The sequence below is a fragment of the Anopheles coluzzii genome, chromosome 2 (genome assembly GCF_943734685.1).
Source record: "Anopheles coluzzii chromosome 2, AcolN3, whole genome shotgun sequence".
Taxonomy (NCBI): Eukaryota; Metazoa; Arthropoda; class Insecta; order Diptera; family Culicidae; genus Anopheles; species Anopheles coluzzii.
The window spans coordinates 116,545,467-116,569,360 of NC_064670.1; the positions used below are offsets into that span (position 1 = coordinate 116,545,467).

The following is a 23,894-nucleotide window of genomic DNA, read 5'->3' on the forward strand; positions in this document are numbered from 1 at the left end:
TTTTCCGCCCCTTTAGCTTTACCATTTTTAACAAAACGAGCAAAAGGCTAAGCGTTCCGTAGGCTGATCCTTGTTTGAAAGCGAGCTTTTTTGTTGTTGTTGTCATTCGATCCTCACTTCATTTTGTGTCATGATTTATCGCCGTGTTGGGGCAGCCTTTTTACAACAGCGGTTTGTGTTTGCGTAAATCTTTACAGCGTGAGTTCACTAAATCAATGATATTGTGAGCAGGAGAATAGTTGCACTATCATATGGTCCTGTATAATCCAAACCATAAATCAATGGTGCATTATTTGAAACCACAAACCATGCGATTTATTTACTGTGGGCATGGAAGGGGGAAGTTTGGTGCGTTTTAATCTCGCCTATGATTATGAGAGTGTTGAGCATTATTTGTTTTCAAATAGAATGATGATTTTATAGCACTGAGAATATCATCTTTACGTATTGTAATATTTCTTTTCAATTTACTTAACTATCCGGCACAGGGGAGAACAGCGAACTCGATGGCTGGATCAGGTGAAGTGAAACCTGTCGGAGATCGGGCTTCTACATCGATGGGAGGATGCAGCCAGGGACCGAGCATCCTGGAGAATTATTGTTGACCGGGCCATGTCACATCTACGTGCTCTATCGTGAGCTGACCAACAAGAGAGAGAGAGAGAGAGAATTATCCGGCTCTATAACTAGTTAGCAGCCTTGTCCTGTGGAAGGAGTGTCCCATATTACGCATCTATTAATTCGTTGTTCTGGCCTTAACAACGGAACCCACCGCCCAGGGACCCATGGAGGTGCACTATCAGGCATATCGAACGAGTAAGACAAACAAACACCTGTCAAATTCTATACATTTTCATGTTCGATATCTTTTTCGATTGGTGCCAGAGCGCCGGGTAAGCAGTACGCAGACTAAGCGGCCGCGTGAGGCCCCGAGATCTCGAGCCCTGGAAGTAGAATTCCTCATATAACATCTCGCTGGATACTTCAAAAAGGCCTACGACATAATTTTAACAGTGTTCAGATGCATCAGATGCGTATATGAGTAGTGGTACAATAAAGGTGCCTTTCTGAAGCTATATAATGACCAGCTGGTAACCTTGCATTTTAGAGCACAACATACCTTCCAAGCTATTGTCGGTGACCCGACAATTGGGCCTTTAACCCAAGGTCCATGAAATCCTGAACGACTTTAATAGTACGTCAATCCTACGAAGATATGAATTTAATAGTAGGTTTCATAGTAGTGTCACCATCAATTTGGCAGCCTTTACGATCTATTAGTAGGCCCAGGCCATATAGGAGAGCATCTGACTAATGATATATAATCAGTAAGGAACCGAGGATTGATTTATAAAGAGAATATTAATAGTTTCCTTCGCGTATGGGATAAGCCAATAATATCAAGTTGAGTAGGACACAGGTGAGTCCATTATCCCCCATCAGACGCTTCCAGCCTGTTTCCTATCTTATACACAAAGCCAAAATTTCAACCACAACACTAATTTCACCCCACCAAACTCAGTAACATTTTGTTGAATTTTAAATCTATGTTTAAATTTCTCCATTTTATTGTACCTCTTTTTAATGTCCCTTCAAGGCAATGTACAATTCTAACCATTCCAAAAAAATCCAAGTAACGGCTTCGTCTCAAAGGAATTTAAATGGATCAGAAAGGATCACGAGCTTCTCAGTAAAGGATGATTAATCAAAAACCTTTCTCAAAATTCCATCTCAGAACAAAGCCAACCAATATACGACATTTACGGTTTCTTCTAAAATTTTCTCCACATATCCTGTTCCAGACTTTTTCTACCCTGTCGTCAGAGGTTGATAATCTGAACAGGGAAAACATTCCACAAACTCGTTCACATAATGATTTCAAAAATGATTTAACCATGTAGCCTGTAGGGACTAAAGGAATAACCATTTAGTCTCACAGCAACCAAAAAAACAACGACCCACTCTTTGTGGTGATCTTTTTCGCCCCCAATTTCCATAAAACAATCGATCGAAACCCGCACCAGCTTCCTCATCATGCTAATGCTCTTTAAATATAGTTCAAAAACCCATTTCCCACCGCAATTCGGCACACCATAATATACTAAACAGCTTCGTATCGTTCAGGGCCAACAATACGGAAGCCGAGGGGATAAAAAAACCCCACACACTAATACACAACCTCTCCCGGACACACACCCATACGGTAGGCTGCCCGTGAGCCAGCCAGATGACATGTTGTCATGCTGCACAACTTTTTACACTACACTACCCCTCCCGTTCGGTTCCCTCTGTAAAGGGAAAACTTTTCCCTGTTCTATTCTTTCTTTCTTCAGTGTCTTTCCAAAGTTTCGATGAAGTTTGCAGAAAAAAGATCAACTCACAAACAGACACACACACACACGCACATAGGCAAAAAATCCTACAAAACAAGCCACAAATCTGAACATGACCCGAAAACGGACAACTTTCCGGTCGTACTCGGTGGTAGAGTTAATCGCTGCGAAAAGTCGCAGCTTCTCTACGGATGCTTCCCTTTTTTTCTCGTTGTACAAAGATAGAACATGCCATGGCAGAAGGATCAGACAAAAGGTAATGTAAGGATGTGATTTTTCAACCAATCTTGTTGGCCTTTCAGCACCAACTACAGCCAACCAAGAGTAGTGAGTGGTGTACAACAAAGCCGAACTGGAGTGAATGTACTGAATCAACTTTCTCTACAAGTGCAACTGACTTTTTGCAAGGAGAGGTGGAAATGAGGAGATTTCTGAGTATTTAAAGGCTTCTTCTTATGCTAAAGAAAGGGTAGATTATGTTTAAAAATAAAGGCATACCGAACCAAAACAACAAACTGTCTCACTTTCTTCAACACACTCCTTTATTTTGCAGCCCGTTCGAATATATTTTGTTCTTTCACACACAAGCTCAGGATCATGGAGCATTATCATTTCGGAAGGGATCTACCACCTGTTTCGGAAATGAATGTTTTATCATCAGTTTCCAGCTCTCGGCCCATTGCTGCTAGTTTTCAATCCCTACGTCAGCAGACACGCGTAAGCTCTGGAACTGAATGAGTATTTATTTATGCTGAGTTTCAAACCATCCTACCCATCCGTCCTTCCGCCGCTATCTTTGTCCTTTTTTTTTTGGGTTGGGTTTTACCAAAACGGAACTGTATGGATTTGTGAACTCGGTGTGTATGTCCGTGTGTCGTCCAAAGCACGAGCAAAGATATGAATAAAATTTGTGCATATCATAACATTTCGTTCGGTGCCAAGCACGCCTTCGGGATGGGAAAATCCTTCACATGTGCTGCCAGCCCGGTTTCGCTGCAGCTTCCAAGGAATCCAACAAAGGCAACGTACAACAAAAAATCCACCTCGAACAAATACCCCCGAGGGTGGATGTTGTTTTGCAGCACAAGGCTCCACCCCGCACGAAGACAGCTCCAAAATAATCCGCATACCCTTCGGGCACCGGTGATACTGGGTGATGGAACAGGAATGGTGCTGCTGCTGCTGCTTCGTGCTGCCGTTGTTGATTTGGACTCGAACGATGATTCAACCATTTTCCATGTTTCCATTGTTTTTTATGATAGATTTGCTTTTCCTTATTTTTCTTCCTTTCCCATAAGATTGTTGCACTGCCAAAGCGGGAACGGGCACTTCTGATTGCAATCGTTCAAACGGCTGGTTTCCCCCTTTTTTCCCCTCCCCTTCTGTTCACACTCATTCAATCACGATCACGAACGATATTATTGTACCGTTTGGGTTGTTTTTGTTTTCTGTCCTGTTTGGTATATGTGTGTGTGGGTATGTGGTAAGCTAGCTGCCCAAATTGAACCAAATATTTGATCATCGCTGATGGATTTTCCCACTGCTGCTGTTGTTGTTTTGTTTCTTCATGCGACTCAAGGAAAACCACAGTCCCGCGCAATGCAAATAATTGATCAGTTAATGTTGGCGGATCGGGCCAGATTATCATCTTGCGGGAAGGTGAATGCACGTGTTATGAAATGTAACGGTATTAATATTCATAGAGGTTAAGCTTGTGTGGGGAATCGTTTGCTGGAAGGTTATAAGTGAATCGAGCAAATTTTTTTTCGGGAAAAACCTTTTTCCCAATGCTGCTACATAAGTGGCTACAAGTGTTAGTTGTTTGTTTTTATTCATTTTTAACATATGTTGATAGTTCTTTAAAAATAATCATTTCTTCCATTTATAATGTCTTTTTACTACTTTTCCACTTTTATGCCTTTATGAATCAGCAAACTAATATCGCCCAAAGTCCGCTGCACATCATTGTGGAATGTTTTAGAAGACATTCAATTGAGATTAATTGAACGATCCATACACTAAAATTACATACAAACCTGCTCATATGATGAGAACCCATGCCATCATCACCGTACCATTGTGGGATTGCTGAATCCCACAAGCAATCCTTCGCTGTCGCTATCGACACAACCTCACCCACAAGCGACGCAACAGCACGGCCACATCGACTTCGACCTGTATCTGTACCATCTTATCTTGCATCCCACGGCTAATGCTACCCACCTTATTTGCACTGCAAATGTAAAACAAACCGCATCCCGTGCAGCTAACAGCTCCTGCACATTACGTCGACCGCTGGTAACCGCACTAGCACACACTCCGCACTCAATCGCTTCAGGGCAAACTAAGTCGACTGGGCGTGTGGAATCGTAACGCGCCAAAGCCTACTGCACCGCCCACCGCCCCGTTGCAAATCCAATCACATGGATCAACTTCTTGACGCATCCGTAACAGCGTAGCGCGAACCGTACACGCACACGTACGCCTAACGCCTCTGGTACGCAATTGGCGTGGGAGCCAGCACATCAGGAGGGAGCCCACCGGCACGCCGATTAGCCGCACTAATGGAAAGGTGGAAATTGTTATTTAAATTGGCGGTCACTGGCATCGGGCTGTATTGTGTGTGTGCCTGCAGTCGGTGTCCAGTGTGTAATATGATGCGAGCCTTTGAGCCTTCGAGCAGGATGCACGGTGTGCACGCCTAACTGCCACGGTGTGGTTGGCGTATTTGCGGGAAAATCACACCCACGGCTCAGCAGCGAACCGCACGGATAATGCTAACCGGGATGAATAATAGATTTGAGTGTGCAGTTTTGGGGCTACAAATTAAATTTTCACGAGTTAACTTCACGAGCTAGTGGTAGGTTAAATCGGAAATGCTCAATACTTGGAGGAAGTGATTGCGTTATCGATCGTAATTTTGCGTTTTAGTTTTTAGATAAAAAAATATTTACAGTCTTTTCCCGAGTTACGAGAATTTTTAGTTTAGACAGTTCATACGTCAAATTGGTGCAATTTCCTCCAACAATTGCCACATTCAAAATAAATTGCAGTTTTGCTGCAAAAGAAAAGAAGAAAGAACCGAATGTTCTACACGAATCGTATAAAATAAATAAAAATGAACATTAAATTCATGAATTTAATCATTATTAACTTTTTATCATTCATATTTTGACTGAAGAACGTGATATTCGACATACGCGATTGTCCTTGGAACGCATTATTTGCGTAACACGGGGAAAGACTGTATATATTTTGTTCATTTGAAAACACAAAAACTGTTGTACTTCTCGTTGCGCTACAATAAAAGGAACGAGACCGAAGCATTCTTAATGTAGCTGGAAGTGGTTTGTTGAAATGACAAAACATGCCTCTACTAGTATCATGCGGCAGTAGGTATTTCATTTTAATTTCACGATAGAACATGGTAAAAGCAACCTTTTCTTCTATTATATCTGCGTTCTTTCATTATCTTTTCCTTTCGTGTCCGCTCTTGTAAAATCGAAAACCGCAACAAAACCACCGCACAAACAACAGTATGTGCGCCGAAGGGTAAACTCTCGAGCTAAATTAAAAAGAAAGAAAGCACACAAAAACCAGGCAGCTCATGACATACACTCCCGTTCATTCTATCCATAATTACTGCTCCGACATTTTTGCGAACATTTGCGTAGAATGAAGAAGTAGAAGACGAGCGGGTGAATGGAGGATGGAATGCCACCACTAGAATGGGAAGCAAAAAAAAGACCACATCTCTCCCAGCGATGCATGCACGCTTTCCATTCCCCAAGAAAGCCATCTCGATGAAAAGCCGTCTGATGAAGTCACGGCAAATTCCACGGCCGTCCTCCCCTTTGCACATAAACCACACTGCCCCGATTCCAAGTCCAAAACCTCGCAGGACTCGGAGAGAAGCTGGGCTGGCGAAGGTAGTGCAGTTGGGTGAGTTTGTGGCTGCTGTTGTGAGAACCTTCATCAACGCAAAAAGGTGCATTATGTGCACGATGGGCACAGAAGAGGAAATAAGTCATTGAAAGCTGCATTCTGCCGGCGATGATGCATTGATGTCGGTGCCATTGAAATGGCACTGTCTTTGGATGATGGTGGTGGTTTCGGAGCTCACCATAAATGGCGCACGTAGCCAGTGAAAGAATGACGACGCCTCCCGCCCTAGTGGGCGCACGGAAAAGAACAAGCATTATGGGCGCTTTTTATTATCTATAGACAAACAAAACCACTCTTGCGCTGGTAAGAGCGTCTAAGTGGGATGCTAATTATTGCTTGCCTTAAGTGCCCCAAATTAAATCATTGTTGCGGCTTGAGTGCGACGTAATTGCATGAACGATGAAGGCAAGAAACGATTACAGTACCGCATAGCGAGAGTGTTAGTATCGCCTGTAATAACTAAGAAATACGATCTTACATTTGTGGAAGCTGTACTAAATTCCAATACCGTTTCATCCTTCCTACAAGCAAATATGCCTCATTTTCCTCAAAGCATAATCGTCCCGAAAGCTACAATCGTTTCCAACCATCAAACATTACTCGTCGACCCAAAATCGATCAAATTTCGATACAACGAGCCATCCAATTTTTCGCATTATCCGGATAATCTCCATCCGATTTACCTCTCGCACACGCCACTAATAGCCAGCACGGCAGCGCCGCCAAACTCAAAAACAACAGTACTCCCCCGCCAGCTTGCCTCCTGCCACAAGACTTAGAGCTTTCGGACCACCTTCTTGATACGCTGTCAGCGTCAGGCATGTACATCCGACACGGCAATACAGCATTGGATGCGTTTGCATGATAGACGCATATCGTGAAAGGGGGCCATCATCATCTCCATCCCTTTAACGTGCTTGCGCGCTTTCGATCCGAAATCGATTCCAATCAAACGCTGTGGCATTATTACATATCGTGTAGGAGGGCAGGGTAGCGTTTTAAGCTCAGTACAACGATGTACCAGCATGATGGGTAGTGTGTGGATATCTGTGGGCAATATGTGTATAAAGCTTTAAAGTCTGAAATGAAATTTTGCCACATGATCTTCAACCTTTGGTACATTGAATATTGTGAAAGGTACAGTTTTGTATATAAATTATTTTAATTTTAACACATTTAATTTGTTTGCAGTTATATTTATATATATTTTTTTTAATTAATTTGTATTATGATCTTATTATTTTAGATTTTTTAATCAATTTTGATATTTTTATTTAAAATTAAAGCAGAAATATGTATTGAGATGCATCTCAAGTACACAATGCAGCTGTTAAATTCCCGGTAGATGGCGCTAGTAGTTATTAGTAGTATTGAATGAGCTATGTTTGTAATACAATCAATATCCAAATTGACTGAAAATTAAGCTACAAATAGAGTTTGAATAGGAAATATTACTGTTTTATATCCTTCTCCAATCTACTTCACCATCTCCAACATCTCCATAACTATCGAGCTTCCAATCAAACTTATCCTAAATAACAAACCCATCAGTTTTCGGTCAGAAACGTGATTTTGGAACCAAATGTTTCCTCCCATTTTCCCCTCTGTGCGTACAACAAAGCGGACCATGTAGCTCAAAATCTAATTACCACGTGTCAGTGATGGCCAGTCTGATCAAATATCACTTCAAAAGGGAACTGTCCGATAATCCAAACCGTAGCCCGATATGTGACATCCGTCCGGTTGTATCCGTTTTTAAATGATTTGATTTCATGCATACCACTCCGTCCTGCCCTAAACTCCACCGCTCGTTCATTTCCCAAACTGTACGGCCCACAGTGTCTGGTTATGAAAATTAAAACCTCCCCCTTTTACCCTACCGCGCCATGCGTCACATCGCCACCGTCAAAGGATTAATTAGCCCGTATGCACTGCCGCACTCGGTCGAATCGGTTCGGTCATTTTGGCTTCCGGTTTGGCATGATGAGCCACATCCGACCGGCCGGCCGAAAGCGACCGAAAGCCATTGTGTCGCGTCCCGGGCCCCAAAAATCGATGACGAGGGCCATCTTTTGAGGGCGAACGATCACCAACCTCGGCAAGAGGAGCAGGACAGTCTAAAGACTCGCCTCGAAAACGGTAATTAGTCAGACTGCGCTGGCCGACCCTTTCCGTAGTCCGTAGCCTTTCCTCCACATTCTTTTGTTACTACGATTCATGCAGGCAGGGCTGCGGGTAAAATGTGGAATATGAGATGCTTCGCCGCATTATACGCCGTACCATCACCATGACCATCACCGTTCACCGTGCTGCTGACACAGATACAACTCATTAATTTTTGATGACTACAATCTTTGCATTTTCTGTTTTTTTTTTTTTTTGCAACTCCAGTACTGTTTGCACTGCTGGGATGAGGCAATGATGTGATGTGTCGGGAAGGTAATAAAATGGCCATTCGACCGCAGTTGCCATGCACGTGGTAGGCATGTAATTAGCTCGCGGGGATGCAGAAATTTGACGTAGATTATGAGTGAGAGTGATGAATTTTGATATTTTTTTTATTTATTATTCTGTTTCCTTAATCCTGTAAAGGATGCCACATTAGTAATACTTAGTAGATTATATCAATTATTTGTTAGTATCTCGCTGTATGTTAGTCGATAGCATTTTTAAGGTGTAACGCATACGTTTGTTTCTTCATAGCTTCTAAAAATGGTTAAATTGTTCCTTGACCTGTAGAGGAATCAGTTACTTGATTGGAATAGGTACTGCATAGAAGCCTGAACTGGATCTGATTCACAATCCGCAAGCTCATGAAGACAGGTCAAAGTACTGGTCTTTGCAATTGGAATGTTACAGAACCGATTTAGGTTCAAGATCAATTCGAGAGCTGGTATGAGTTCAGGACCTGTTGCCTGACGGATAATGATTCAGGATCAGATCCAAGACCGGTATGAGTTGGCGATAATTTCCAGGATAGATATGGGTTGACGGTACTACTATTTCCTATTTTATTATTTTTAATCATTTATTCGTAGTTTTTGCCATCTTGTTTAACCAACATTTCACTTATCTTGACTAATTCTACGTCTTTGAAGATCTTGTAGGAGTTCAGGCTGAAGTAATTCAACATCCAGTTCAAGCTCCAGGTTCTGATCGTTTAAATTGGCCAATTACTAATGAATTACTAAACGTTAAGCTTTTGTGTGGTACTACCGGATGTGTGCGCCATCTGTTGGCAAAACTAGAAAAGTAAATTCAAGATCTTGACAATTTAATGTAAAAAAACATTATTTTATTAAATACTTGACTATAAAATGCTACATGATATTCCATTTCATGCAATGAAAGTCTTGAATTTGAATATCAATTTCCGATAAATATTCTTTTTGAACCAACCCCACTAATAAGATAACCATCAAACGATCGTTTATGTGAGCCTTTTCTTTAATGCCGTTTAAATTTGTTTTCTAATTGCTCATTACGTTCAATGGCCCCCTTTGCATACCTTCCAAGAAACCGCACAAATTTACGATCAAAGATCAGCAATCAGCTAACACCATCACTGGCAGGAAGATAATCATTTATCCCACACGTTTTCCGCCTAATTTATTCCGAACAATTCCAAAACGCTCCACCGTACAGCCCTTCCTTCCCGCACAAAAAGGATCATCACAAACGCACCGAAAAAAACACCATCCAAAGCACACACACACAAAAAAATACACCATCCAAAGCACACACACACAAAAAAAAACACCCACCGGAAGCGAGCGGGCCAGTTTTGACCGGACCAGTCAAATTATGTGGCCGCAGGCATCGGAAAACTTTCTACCGTTTTTACTCTCCTCTTTGTTCACTCACTTTTTCACAATGACAACTGAAGAAGGAAAGCAGGTGATCGCTTTTGCCACAAGTTGAAAAAGGAGAAGCTTTTTTTATTTTTTATTTTATTTTTATCGCGACCGTTGCCCCGGAATGCTTGCCTGGAAGGTAAGCGTTGAATTCAGCGAATATTTTTAACCATCATTTAAGTCTCGCGAGAATCAAGAAGGAAACGACTCAAAGCCCTCCTCGTGATTTCTCCTTCCGTTATGTTCGCGCCTGATACTTTCATTATGTACCACCCTTTTTTCTACTTTCACTTTCAGCAAATGATTTTCTTCCGGCCCCCGGAAACATTCTTCTAGCTGGCGTGTCTAGCTGATCTTTTCCCTGTTCGTGATGGGCGCAGACATCCCAAACGCACGTCGCACGACCACGACCGGAATGAAAAGTTTACGACGGCGGGTGAATACTTTTTAATCAGATTACTGCCTTTGCTGGCTGGCTGGCTGACTGACTGGCTGGGTGGTTGGGTTGGTTTTGGAAGGGATGGCCCACCGCCATACCGACTGGCAGTGCACACAGCACGGCAGACAGTAATGTAAAAAATGGGGAGAATGAAATTATTCCCAACCGTAAGCTATTGCATACCCGTCTCTGTACACGCTGGTTGAAGAGAGCAGGACGGAATTTACGTCGCAAGTGGTATTTTCCCCTTCCTTCAACAATCTTCCTCCCGCGTGCGTGGTGGTGAAAATCGCACACGTTCCTGGAAGGTTAACCCGGTGGACTACCAGCTTACGGGGGCACCGAATGCTGGTACTTAATGCGAAAATCTTCACAACATTCGTTGGATGGTTTGCGTTCCGGTGGGGTTATGATTTCATTACGCCTGGTGAAGGGAAAAAGAGTAGCCGAGATTTACCATTAATGAGGCCCGTCAACAAGGTGCAGCTAGTACAGTGCGCTGTGAAGGAAAAATAAGGTACACACACAGACATATACAGACCACTGCATACTTCGTGGTAAGAGGTCGTTTAAGTGCATTAAATTAATTATCTCATTTTGTTGTTTGGTGCTTCGGTATGAGATTTGCACTATTTGCTTCCTCTGAGTCCGGGCAATGTTTTAAGCTTGGCAGCGGGTTACTCACTTACTTATCCGGCACTACAACCGCTTTGCGGTCTTGGCCTGTCTCAGGAGTATTATCCCGGACTTAATGGCGGACGCCTCCACGCCATCTTGCCATCTCAATTTGGGCCTACCACGCCTGGCAAGCTTTATGCGCTGTACAACAGTGAGGTCGCCGTACATCTCGTATAGCTTGTCATTATAACGGTTCCTCCATTGTACTTCCACATATACGGGGCCAAGTATCCTTCTGAGCATCTTCATCTCGATCGCGGCTTAGAGGGTTTCGTCAGATTTGGACAGTGTCCATGTCTCAGAGGCGTATATGAGTACCGGTACTATATAGGTACTATATAGTTCCAGCTTCATCCGTCGCGACAGGTTCTTTTAGGTGAACTGATTTTTCAGGCTGTAGAATGACCGGGCAGCCAGCATCCTTGCGCGCAACTCAGCTTCCATGCTATTGTCGTTGCTGACCTTTGACCTTTGAAATATAGGTGCATACTGGGATGACTTCAAAAGAGCGTTCACCTATCTGTACGTCACACCTACGTAGATTCTGATTATTTATTGGTAGGGCCACTAATGTTGCCACCATCAATTTGGTCTTTGCCTCATTTATCTGCAATCCGAGATTCTATGCCGCCTGCTATATGATGAGCGTATGCCATGATCTGGATTGACAGATAGAAGATGGTTCCTGAAGTCTCCACCCTCGAATCTCTCTCTTGTAGGCCTGCTCACGATAGAGCACGTCGATGTGTCACGGCCCGGTCAACAACAATTCTCCAGGATGCTCTGGATGGGATGTCCCTAACTGCAGCCTCGCATCCATGCAGACATCCGATTTCCGACAGGTCTTGCTTTACCTGGTCCAGCCATCGAGTTCGCTGTGCTCCCCTGCGCCTTATGCCGAACTGGGGATAGCTGTCGAGCACCTGCTTGGTGGGGCTTGAGTCCGGCATCCTCATGACATGCCCCAGCCATCGTATCCTGCCAGCCTTCGCCACCGTCAGGATGCTCGGTCCGCCGTACAGCTCAGCAAGTTCGTCCTTCTCCTCGCGTCACAGATGGCCCTCTCTAGCGCCAGGTTGAATAGGAGACAGGCAAGGCGCAGTCCCCCTGGCGCAGATCTTTGGTGGTAGCAAATGGCCCAGAGAGTTTTCCATCCACCTTCACCGTTCAACTTACGCCTCAACTTCAACTTCACCTGGTCATAGTCATTCTAACTAGCCTTATCAGTTTGGCCGTGATTCCAGATAAGCATCGTACAGTTTTACCTTGGCTATGCTATCATATGCGGCTTTGAAGGCAATGAAGATATGGTATGTGTCGTCTCTGATTTCAGCCATCTTCTCCAATATCTGATTTTCCGTTTCGAAATCCTCTTTGATAGTTTCCGACTATCTCTTCGACGTGCGGGATAAGACGATCCTGAAGGATCAGGAAGGATATTTTAAATATTTTAGTATTCAACACCGTTATTCTTCTTCTTCTTCATTGGCACAACAACCGTTGCCAGTCAAGGCCTACCTGTACCCACTAGTGAAGTGAGCTTGGCTTTCAGTGACTTATTGTTACCATAGCAGGATACTCAGTCCTGTGTATGGGTGCACGGTCTATTCGGGACTTGAACCCATGACGGGCATGTTGTTAGGTCGTACGAGTTGACGACTGTACAACACCGTAATACTCCTGTATTTGTTGCAGCTATTCGCTATCCCACACCTTAGTAACAATTTGATGAATTTCGTTTTCTAGTCGTGCACCTCCAGCGGGTTACTAGTGTTTAAAATCCTGCTGAAGTGACAACATAAAATTTAAGAACAAAATATAATTAAATTAAATAAGGTTACAGAAAAACAATTTTTATCTCAAAAACATTCCCAGAATAACAAATGTTGAACAAATTTCCTATCCCTTCAATCACCGATGATTACATTAAATTTAATGCAATCATTTACAATCAACTGTGGTATGGTTTGGCACCAACCCCTTCCAATTACCATACGTTTGCAAGCACACAAGCTGTGCCAAACACAATTTGTACCTTTTTGCACGAAAAAGCCTTTTGCAAAATGGGAGTTCTAGCACCGCAAAAAACATGCACATTTCCACTTCACACTAACACCCATTAGGATGGCCCGGTAAAATCCGTGTGGGAATTCCATTCATAACGGTGTGCTAAAAATTTGCCCCAAAACTGCTCCCGCTTTGTGCCGGTTGATGGCCACGTGCTCGATTGAAAGAAAATTGTCTACGAACATATTTAAGGGGGGGGAGGAAACATAAGCGAAACATGCTTCAATTTACAGACTGTCACAAGGGAGAGGAGACACAAAAACACACACACACACACACCCATCCTCTTGCACAATCAACCATTCACTAGGACAGAAAACACATTTCCCGTTCAGTTCAAATTACTCCAGCCCTACACCTTCGCTGAGCGTACACGTTGTGGGTCCATTTTCCACGCAACGTGTGGAACGAACGGGTGAGCGGTTGGCAATTTGTGCGACCATCTTCTTTTCATAGTTCAATTTCAATTTGATCGTGCCTGAATGGGGTTGAATTGGTGGCACGATGGAACGGCTTTCTTAACCAAAGCAAAAAAATGGAACATTTCTTCGAGTGCACTGCAAGAACACATTTGGTAGGGGCCAATTGAAAACTGGCTCCCTTTCTTTGAAAGGTAAGTTTTATTAGAACATTAATGAAGCAATGCTTTCATATTTAAAAAAGCAAACTTGCAAGTATAATGAATTATTTTTAGTGTTTTGTTCCTGCTTTATGTTTGGACGATTTGAACCTTCACATGCACATACTCTAGAGAACAGTATAATCTACAACATGATTAACCATTCCTTGCAGAAAAATCTCTTTATCTCGCCTCAATTAGGTTAACATATGATTCCGGCAAAATACGAACCATTAGTTCCACCCGGAGTCAGAGTCGCCCGAAGTCGTTCGGAATCGTCCGGAGTCATCCGGAGACGTTCAGAGTCGCCCAGATTCATTCGGAGTCAACAGAAGCCGTCCGGTGCAATGTGCTTGTGATCAGGCATTTCATTTCGTTGGATTTTTTGTTTTTTCACTTTGCGCAAGCACTTCATATACATGCCTTTATTTCGATGGTCGACTTCGGCCCACTTCGAACAACTTCGACTACAACCGATACCTGACGACTCCGACGACTTCGAACGATTTCGAACGACTCCGGACGACTCCGACTACCAAGGACTCTGACTCAGGACGACTCCGATTCCGACTTCAAACGATTCAGGACGACTCCGACTCCGGATCTGGCTCCAAACAACTCCGAACGACTCCGGACGAAACCGGGCGATTCTGGACGATTCCGAATGACTCCGGACGAAACCGGGCGATTCTGGACGATTCAGAACGACTCCGGAAAATGATTGGTGGACCTACCTTCCGAAGCCGGTTCCGAAGTTATCGGAATCGGATCGGAGTGAACTACGGATTTTTGCCAACTTTACCCATCACCAAGAGGGATCATCATCGTTATAACTAGTGATGGAAAAAGTTGTGTTGGTCGGAATCGATTCCAGACCATAATTCCTGAAAAAGTTGGCAAAATTGACTCCGGAAATGATTCCAGACTCGGTTTCAAAATCGGAACCGGTTCCAGTATCAGATTCAAAATTATAATCGATTCCACATTTGCTCCAGCATAACTTCCGGAATGGGATCTAGAAGTGGAATCGGTATCGGGATCGATTCCGAACACGAAAATGAAACCCGATAAAAACCTCGCCAAGAACCGTCACAAGTACTTACAAAAGACGTCGCTAGCGAGAGAAATTCGCACCGATTACGAGCCTCTGGTGACGGTACGAATCCGGTTTTTGGCCTGCGGGAACAGATTGACCACAGACACGATTTGAAGCCGATTTGACCAATTGTCTCCAATCCAATTGTGAATTTGTTTACTCTTTTCAATCGCGTTTTTCATGCTGCTGAATCCGACCATGAGAAATCAACTTTATGCAGTAAACCTAGCAAAATCAAGTGTCAAATCAGTGCTCGCAATTTGTTATTGTTTTTTTTTTTTTGCAAATTGCTTACGCTCTTGTTCGGATAACAGAGAAAAACGCTCTGTATTACGGTTTCAATTTATCAAAACGAGGGTTTTCGTGTTTTTACGAAACCGCATTGGTTTTCATTAGTAAGGCCCAAGTGAATCAAAGAGAAAGATCAATCCAAACCACCTGTAGCGCCCTGAACGTTTTGGTGACACGCACGCCCGATAGCGGATGACAACAACACAATAATTCTAGCTAGCAGCTGTTTTCGTTGGCAAAGAATTTCCGCAGTGATTTTTACTTTTTTAGTTATAAGATCACGTAGCAAAAGTATGTTAAGGTGGCTAGCATTAGTTCTTACGCTGTTACTTTCCGTCCAAGCTGGAGAAGGTATCAAAACACCAGCCGCCGCCAGAACATCAACGCTATTCGATATACTTTACTGAACGCTTTTGTTAATTCATTTCCATCGCAGACTGGAATGGAGCATGGTTTCCCAACGCACCGAAAGCACTTGCCCTGGAGGCTGGCGAAACAATGAAACCCGTCGATAATGCACTCCCGGAGGTCGACACCGCCAAAGAGAAAAAGTCCCCATCGCGCATTATGATGGGAATCGAGAATGCGGATTGTGATGATGCAAAGCACGGTCTGGTAATAGATTTTGACCCGTACAATGTGACGCACTCTACGGTGTACATGTGCCTGGAGCCAAAGGCAGACTACAAGGGCGATTACAATATGGACGCTGTTATCACCGAGCACAATGTACCGGCTGCGTACGTGGCCAACCATAAGTGCATGAACAGTAGCATAGAATATGCGGAAAGGATTCCTTCCTAGTAAGTTCGATGCCAGAGACTTGTGGTGGTGACTGGTAGGAAACGATCCATGAATGCTGTACCTTGTTTTCTCTCTTTCAGTGGAACGCATCGTCCGCTCTGGCCGAGGTATGGGGAGTACCGGTAAGTTGTTTACTCAGCTGTGTAATCATATCCAGCGCATTGATGCTTAATTTGTGATCATTTTCACAGATACGTTCCTCCGCAGCGATGGCTGCACAACAGCGAGCATGGCGCAGTAATTGCTCTCTATCATCCATGTGCAAACAAGCAACAGGTAGGGGGAGCTACCAGGGAAAAGAGTCATGATTCAAAAAACAACCAATTAATTGTGTTTCCAAACATTCTTCCTTTCTAGGTAGATGAATTGAAGCACATTGTGAAGGATTGCCTGTATCGGCATGTGATAACACCTTCCCAGCTACCCAACAAGGACCGTCCGTTTGCACTCGTCACGTGGCACGCAACGCTGGAGTTTTCCGTGCTTGAGCGAACCATCGTTGAAGCTTTTATCGAAAAGTATGCTCTTAAGGGGCCGGAACAAACACACCGCGACGGACAGTACGATCATCTGCTGGTGGATCCGGCCAAAGTCGTCTCAACTGAGGATGATAGTGTGCTGTGCCCCAAGAAGCAGCGTGACTAATGTTTGATCAGAACAGAACACACATTCCTTGCCATTTGCTGATTTTACAAAACTTTTTAAATCGATGTACGTTCCTATGTGATATCTATATTTTAAAACCGACGGTGCACAGTGCATAATGAATCCGATCTGAAGGGCTAAATGCGAACATATTGCAATATTCTATACCTATACAAATAAAAGAGGCAGTTTGAAGGAATATTAAACAAAAATGAGCATTTTTTGTAATTAAATCGAGACAAAAAAAATATCCCAAAAATTACCTCTATTCACCTCGTGCATCCAACTTCCCATCTATGTATGGAAACCTTGGCATTTTGACAATTAAAACGAAAACAACACACGAGCGAAAATATCAAAACAATACCGGCCCTGGTGCACGGGAAACACGTTGGTAGTAAAAAAAAATAGCTTAAACTTATAGTTTAACGTTCGTAAATAGTTTTCTAGCTGCGCAACCTCTCAAACAAAATGAGCTCCCTCATCGGCAGTTTGGTTCCACTGTTTCGACGCAGCTTTCTACAGCTAACCGTAGCGCGAACTTATGCAACACCAAAGGCCGGTGGTATGTACCCAAAAGGGTAGCACGTTCCGGCTTTCTCTCATTCACGTGTTTTGTGTGTCCGCAGGTGCTCTCGGTGGGTCAAAAAAGAAAAAGCTCGGCAAGCTCGGGCCGGTAGTGGAGAAGAAGGTCATTCCGGTCGAAACCGATACGAACCGGCTGGTAAATTACGTGTGCGGCAGCAACATACTGAAACAGGGTGAGGATATCAAACTGCAACCCGACTCGGAGTATCCCGATTGGTTGTGGAAGATGCACGTCGGGGCACCGCTTACGCTGGAAGAGATGGACCCAAACACGAAAGCGTACTGGCGAAAGCTAAGGCGAATGGCGCTGCAGCGCAACAACAAGCTGGCCAAGTTGAAAAAGTTCTAAGCGATGATGCGATGAGAGGGCGAGCACGGTGCTTTTAAAACAAACCACTACCAATCCAGTTTCATAGAAGATAGCACGAACGCAAAGAGGAATAAATCGTTATAGCTGTACATTGAACGGAAGGAGCTTTATTGTTTCCAGACTTCAGCTGAACTCGATTGTTCGAAACTGCAGTAGTACCACCAGATAGGTAACAATCGCTGCCACGATCTAGAATAGAAAGCATATTAGTAAATGGGAAGATAGGTTTCCGTTCAGCTTACTTACTCCAAAGAAGTACTGAAGGTCAAAATCAAACAGATTGTATGGTGCCATTTTCATCTGATTTTGAAGAAGAACCATTCTGCCATTAAAAGCATCGCCACGTTGCTGGAACAGTCAATAACCAAAATTAGAATTGCTTTCGTAGGTAAGAGATCCTTTCTCTTTCTCCGTACCATATTTGCTACACTTTTTGTCAGCTTCGTTTGAGCTTGAATAACCAGGCGCATTAAGCACCGTTGCTGAAATGCAAAGCAGTTCCCGTCTTTCACGCCAGTACACAGAAGAAAACGTTAAGCCTTACCTCACTCTCAACCCTATCAGCATTGCGACAAATCAGCAGCAGTGCACACAGCTGCGGAAAGAATCCCAAACACTCCGTCACCCGCTTGTACTTTTCCAGCCAGTTATCGTGCGTATGCATCAAGATGCTGTTCAAATTGACGTAGAATATCACAAACGAAGCAATGAACGTGTTCAGTGCAATCGCCACCAGCTGCAGCTGAAACGCATGGCAATATTTCGCCCGTCTTCGATGTAGCGTCAGCACACGATGATAAAAATGCTCAATCGTACGCCACCAGTACGGATCATCAAGCTCGGACGGCTCGCTCGTGGCGTTTCGTTGCAAACACCTGGACAGCCGATCGCTATCCAGCTGCCCCGTTCGATGCACGATATCGAGAACGGTGGAAAAGTACAGTGCATTCATGACCGTTACCATCTCCAGGTAGTAAAAGATGATGTAAAACATAAGCTCGGGCCACTTTTCATCGTACAGCAGCACGTACGTGTACTGGTTTAGCTCGTAGTTAATGTAGTGTAGCAGGAACACGCCCAGCACGACCCTTGAACCACGAAATGGACTGTTTTGAGCACTTTCATCTGTACTTTCGCTTTTCGCTTCTCGCAAGCATGCTACACATTCGGTTAGCAGTGCACGTTGCTTTGTACCGGTAAAGTAATAGTTCAGCAGTATGGTAATGTTCATCGTCAGCAGCGTCCAGAGGATGCGCATGGCAAACGCTACCACCTGTACGGACGGTATGGTAAGTAGTATACCCGTTGTTCCTATGAGCGAAATTACCAACAGCACCGAATTTGGAATAACTATATGAAGCACCACCTTGAGTGCGGTCATCGTCTTGCTGCTGGTAAACGATTCTTTCGCTTTATCGTAACGGAAATTCATCACTCCCAGCAGATAGTACAAATACAGATGGTTCATCACTTCTGCTAAAGAAAGAGAGGCAGCAGTCCAGCAAAGGGTTTCTTTTCCAAAGACTGTTACGAATTGAATGAGACCAACACGTGGGAAGGTCTATGGAGAATCAATCCAATATCTAATATGATTAATTGATTAAATTCTCTGTAATTCCCATTCATTAAGGGAGCAATTTTCTTTCCAAAGCTGTCTGTTTTTGTGCCTTTTCATGCTAACTGGATGCTAAATATTTAATGTCGACCATACTACAGAAGGAATCCCCATCCCATGCCTTCCGCATGCGTCATTCTTTCGCCACACAATCAATCCCTTCAGCATAGTTCGTTGTTTTAAGCAATGATTTTTACTGTAGCTAAAGAAACGATTCATCCGATGGTCGATTATGGTGTTGAGTGTGCTGTTTTCTACACCCTCATGCGTGCGGGCTAGAGCCCTCTCTCTTTCTCTCTCTCGTTCCTTATCTACACTCAAACAACGTTCAGCGAGCTCTCGTCACCGCTTTGCCTAGAACCATTTCAGCTAAACCGTACCGTGTAGCACCCCATCTGCCACGCGCTCCCACCTCACCCCTAGTTGAGCCAGTGGAATCGAGAACCGTATTTGGCCTCGGGCCGTGGATAATCCTCCGGCAGTCCCGGCGTTGCGTCCGGGTACACTGCCTTTTCTTTCTTCGGTGGCGGCGGACGTTCCGTGGCGTGAACCTTGGCGCGGCAGAAATATCCATAATCGGGACGCTCCAGATCCATGTTGTCCAGGACGCACTTGTCGTACACGCCCTGCGTTTTGCGGCAGCTGCAATACATTAGAACATGTTTTTTTAGAAATGCATTTGTAATTTGGCACACACTCTTCACTCACTGCTTGAAATTCAAATCGCCACTGCTTTTGTCGAGACAGTTGGCATACTGCGTAAACTCCTGGGCACAGGTCTTCTTTAGCTTCCGGAAGAACTCGAACGCACAGTTAGTGACCGCTTTGCCCTCGTTCACGCACGCCCGCGGATCATCCAGCTCCTGGCGGCATAACATAAACTCCTGCCGAAACGTAAACAACACCGACGGAAGGAACGTCAGGTTATGTTATGGATTGAGCACCATTATATAACAAAACAAGCAGGAAAGATTCCGACTTCTCTTCCCTTCGGGCAAAGGATTGGGGCCGATTGTTTGCCTTCCGGGGACCACTTACATTGTTTTGCGCCTCACAGTACTTGCCCAGATGGAAGGCGCCGGCACGGAGCGCTGGTCCGGATAGGTTGATCTCCGGTACCGTAAGTTCTTCCTCCGTCGGCAGGAACGTATCTTTCGTCACAACCATGGTGCCGGAGCGACCGAATACAACTGCAATGAGCGCTCATCGTTAGAGAGGTATGAAAATGTTTACGGCAAACGGCAAATGTTACCTGCAGCTGAGTTTGTCCCCTGCACGTACAGGGGAATTCAATTTACGCGATGCGAGTAGTTATCCTCGCTGCTGACGAAGGAATTGTACGAAAATTGAAGTGGTAAAAATAAAGTTCAATACGAATGACAGAAGTTTGACAGCGCTGCTGCAGTGGTGTGCGTGAGATGCGTGCGTCATAAAACGTTCAGGGCTGGAATGAAGGCTGATTACATTGAGGGTTGATTGTTTGTTTTTGTATTCGATGTTTCGAATGGAACCGTTTTATGCAAATTTCATGTAGACGTGTTGAAAATTGTCCCACACTGACTTTAAGAAGAGCTACTAATCATAAATACGTTCTTCTATTCAAGGAACAGGCTATCAGTATTAGTTTTATTACATATTTTTATATGAAGTGTGTATTTTTATGTTTTTCTTTGATCAAATTTGCAAATTTCCATCCCTATGTTTTTTATTAAATCGCTCGTAAAAAATTAAATCGTAAAATTGTGAAGTCGTACGACCTAGAACCATGTTTGGTGTGGGTTCATACACTGTGCACTATAGAACGTAAAGCGTAAAGCAGGTTCGATAAGCACTACTTAAAACTGAGGGGATTTTTCCGGGTTAGTGTTTAAAAATAGTAATGCTAAGTAGTGTTTGGAACTTTAAATTTTTTAATTTTAATTTTTTTTTCTTCGACTTTATCCTGAATGTGATTCGAATCTCCGAATAATATTCCACTTTGGTTAGCAAACCGGGTGGTGGGAGGAGGGGGAGAAGTTGCCGCTAGGAACTACTTTGCTGTTGCGACAAATATATGTAACATAGGTAGAGAAAAAATGCCTTTTGCCAAGTAAATTTCATTTATTGCTTGAACATTCTCGTAAAGCCCCTTTACTTAAATTATTCATGTTTCTCTCGAGCAAGAAAGCTATCATTTTTTTTTTTTTGCAACGATTAGTACGTTTCTCATCGCAAGTTTCCAATCATTTTCCAACACATCCTACTGGGATCCAATTGGAATCGTCCAAAGTCCTAAATCATCTGAAGTACAGGCGGTCCCCGAGATACACGGTTAATGGGGATCTAAAAGGACCGCAAAATACCGCATATCTCGAATTTCCGCGTAGGTCGAATCTCGTAATTTTCACTAATATTCGTGTAATTTTGCATGTAGTTTTAGACACCAAATAAATTTTTTGATATGTTTCTACTCAATTGAACATTTTTAAACCTTTTGAAATGGTATTCTACATTCGATTAATACGGAAATTATTTGGTATTCCACAATGGATTTGTCACATCAGTACAATTTGCTCAAATAACTAATTTGGGAAACCGTGTAACTCCGAATCCGCGTATAACAGGTACCGTGTATCTCGGGGGCCGCCTGTACATTGCATAGGCCTTCACTGGGAATGCTCCGACTCTTTCCAACTCCGGCTTCGACTCCGGACTGCTCCAAATGCGAATGGCGTTTCCTTTTTTTTGTCGGTTTCGGAATTTCGGAAACTAATAATAGCCGGTAATCCCAATCCCAAGCCCAATACACCACTCAGTCATTGGTAGGCAAGAAATTAGAACCAGCAAAATAATAAAGCTCAGTGATCTTTAGTCTTCCAAATCGTTAATGAATCTACGGGACTTTAAGGAATTTATAAGGTTTCCGTAAGCATTAAGAATTGTTTAGCCTCTTCCTAAACTCCCTTATCCTCCTAAGGAATCCCCGTCCGAGATAAGGGAAATTTTCGTTTAGTATATCCATGCAGTTTTAATAAACCGACGATTGATTATGACGAGAGTGCTCGCTTGCTCACATTTCCGAAACTCTTTGAAACGAAATTCTGATTCACACAATGTTTAAGAAAAAAGGAAATCTGTACACAAACATCATTCCGGCGATGTAGGTGAAGGCGGCCAAGCAACCCTCATCTGCATAATTTCACGTTTTTGCGATACCCTCCCTCCCTCCCCCAGTTCATTGTTGTCTACCGTACGTCTACCGTCGAGTCTGTTGCTTTTTTTTCGAGATGATAGTACAACAATGTACTTTGCTTGCACGCGTGTTACTTTCAGCCTGACGGCGGGAAAGGTGAAAGTCAATCCCTTGCCAAGAAAATGTGATAACCAACAATAACCTAAGCAAAATTATAAACCAAATACAGGAATATTAGCTGGTATCGCGAAAGAATTGGTTTAAAATTAACAGTCGTTAAAAATTAACCAGAGTCGTTAAAAATTGCTAGAATTTGGCATCGCGAACGCATTGAGTTCATTTGTTAATTTTAACGACTGGTCATATGCTGCCGTTAAACAAACGACTGTCAAGAGCGTATGCGATACAAATTAACAGTCGTTTAATTATACTGCTCGATTTTTTCCCCGTGTTTGCCTATATGCGATATCGAGCAGTCGTTAACTGTTTTGACGGTCGTTTATTTTAACAGGAATGAACAGCAAATGAACTCGGTTAAACCAAAATGAACTTTAAACGACTGTTAAAAAGAGTTCATTTATTCGCGATGCCGGCTATTATTTGTACACACACGCAAAAAAAACAATACATCTCAACACCACTATCTTCATCATGTTCATGTTTTGTATTGGATCACTTGCACTTAATTTCTTTCAACAAGCAAATGTCCCCCCGTGGATCCAAAAATAACCTCCTCCGGATGGGCAGGGCGTGCTACTAAAGCAAGGTAACAACAGGGACAAGGCCCTTATCGAAACAAGATCCGGAAATAAGCAATAGAGCGTCAAATCAGTGGAAAGATCCCAGCGCACACCCGAGCGCGGTCCACGACCACGAGCAAAAGCATCAATCTGCGCAAGATGATGATGATAACAATCGTGCCGTGGCACGGAGTGTTGGGACCACTTCTCGGTAGGGCCAAACCCTCAACCGACAACCATAATAAAGAAATCAAGCCACGGAACCCGTGTCGTTTACTGTTGGGGGCACACCAAGCTCGGGGAGGGTTACCATTTCTCCATCAATTACCCTGCCCAGTCGGTATTCGTGATGCACCTTCCGAACGGAGGACTGCATTGATAGGCATCTCGAATCTCGTTGGTTCATTGGCTGGTAGTGTCGCTTTCGTGGCAAATAGCAACAGCATTGTGCAACTGAGGAGCGACTATTTTCAACATTTAAGGTTGATTTTTAATTTTTAATTCATTTTAGCCTTTAATACACAAAAATAGAAGCTTCTAATCTTCATTTATTAACGAGCTGCTAAATCACGTCCTTTACAGCGCAACTGAATAGTGCCATTCCATTGTTCAGTGCTTTTATCGATTTTTAACTACTT

At 43.5% G+C, this 23,894-nt stretch overlaps 4 protein-coding genes across 5 annotated transcripts; 2 read left to right on the forward strand and 2 right to left on the reverse strand.

The window, feature by feature from the left end:
• The first annotated feature begins 15,284 nt into the window (after positions 1-15,284).
• Positions 15,285-16,983, forward strand: LOC120951797 (uncharacterized). The gene is made up of 5 exons (XM_040370726.2): positions 15,285-15,673; positions 15,759-16,125; positions 16,207-16,248; positions 16,318-16,402; positions 16,484-16,983. Exons 1-5 carry the CDS (start codon positions 15,616-15,618, stop codon positions 16,769-16,771), a joined length of 840 nt encoding a protein of 279 aa, XP_040226660.2. The 5' UTR covers positions 15,285-15,615; the 3' UTR covers positions 16,772-16,983.
• Positions 16,984-17,102: 119 nt separating this feature from the next.
• Positions 17,103-17,825, forward strand: LOC120950656 (39S ribosomal protein L54, mitochondrial). Its single transcript, XM_040368876.2, has 2 exons — positions 17,103-17,336; positions 17,401-17,825. The coding sequence occupies exons 1-2, from the start codon at positions 17,243-17,245 to the stop codon at positions 17,706-17,708; spliced, it is 402 nt and encodes a 133-aa protein (XP_040224810.1). The 5' UTR covers positions 17,103-17,242; the 3' UTR covers positions 17,709-17,825.
• On the reverse strand, positions 17,813-19,389 carry LOC120950654 (uncharacterized). Of its 2 annotated transcripts, none has more exons than XM_049605959.1 (2): positions 17,976-19,389; positions 17,813-17,918 (listed from the first exon to the last, which is right to left on the reverse strand). In XM_049605959.1, exon 1 carries the CDS (start codon positions 19,195-19,197, stop codon positions 18,238-18,240), a length of 960 nt encoding a protein of 319 aa, XP_049461916.1. In that variant the 5' UTR covers positions 19,198-19,389; the 3' UTR covers positions 17,813-17,918; positions 17,976-18,237. The 2 variants fall into 2 exon arrangements, with proteins under 2 accessions (XP_049461916.1, XP_049461914.1); XM_049605957.1 differs by lacking the exon at positions 17,813-17,918 and having other exon boundaries at positions 17,926-18,077; positions 18,146-19,389.
• A 125-nt stretch (positions 19,390-19,514) lies between these two features.
• LOC120950655 (NADH dehydrogenase [ubiquinone] 1 alpha subcomplex subunit 8) lies at positions 19,515-20,731 on the reverse strand. The gene is made up of 4 exons (XM_040368875.2): positions 20,597-20,731; positions 20,383-20,534; positions 20,053-20,228; positions 19,515-19,986 (listed from the first exon to the last, which is right to left on the reverse strand). Exons 2-4 carry the CDS (start codon positions 20,509-20,511, stop codon positions 19,764-19,766), a joined length of 528 nt encoding a protein of 175 aa, XP_040224809.1. The 5' UTR covers positions 20,512-20,534; positions 20,597-20,731; the 3' UTR covers positions 19,515-19,763.
• Between the last annotated feature and the right edge of the window lie 3,163 nt (positions 20,732-23,894).

Coding starts and splice junctions, on each gene's coding strand:
- LOC120951797 (XM_040370726.2), top strand. CDS start 15,616: ATGTTAAGGTGGCTAGCATTAGTTCTTACGCTGTTACTTTCCGTCCAA. Junction 15,674..15,758: donor TTCCGTCCAAGCTGGAGAAG/GTATCAAAACAC, acceptor TTTCCATCGCAG/ACTGGAATGGAGCATGGTTT. Junction 16,249..16,317: donor CCGAGGTATGGGGAGTACCG/GTAAGTTGTTTA, acceptor TCATTTTCACAG/ATACGTTCCTCCGCAGCGAT.
- LOC120950656 (XM_040368876.2), top strand. CDS start 17,243: ATGAGCTCCCTCATCGGCAGTTTGGTTCCACTGTTTCGACGCAGCTTT. Junction 17,337..17,400: donor TGCAACACCAAAGGCCGGTG/GTATGTACCCAA, acceptor GTGTGTCCGCAG/GTGCTCTCGGTGGGTCAAAA.
- LOC120950654 (XM_049605959.1), bottom strand. CDS start 19,197: ATGAACCATCTGTATTTGTACTATCTGCTGGGAGTGATGAATTTCCGT.
- LOC120950655 (XM_040368875.2), bottom strand. CDS start 20,511: ATGGTTGTGACGAAAGATACGTTCCTGCCGACGGAGGAAGAACTTACG. Junction 20,229..20,382: donor ACTGTGAGGCGCAAAACAAT/GTAAGTGGTCCC, acceptor ACGTTTCGGCAG/GAGTTTATGTTATGCCGCCA. Junction 19,987..20,052: donor GGCGATTTGAATTTCAAGCA/GTGAGTGAAGAG, acceptor AATGTATTGCAG/CTGCCGCAAAACGCAGGGCG.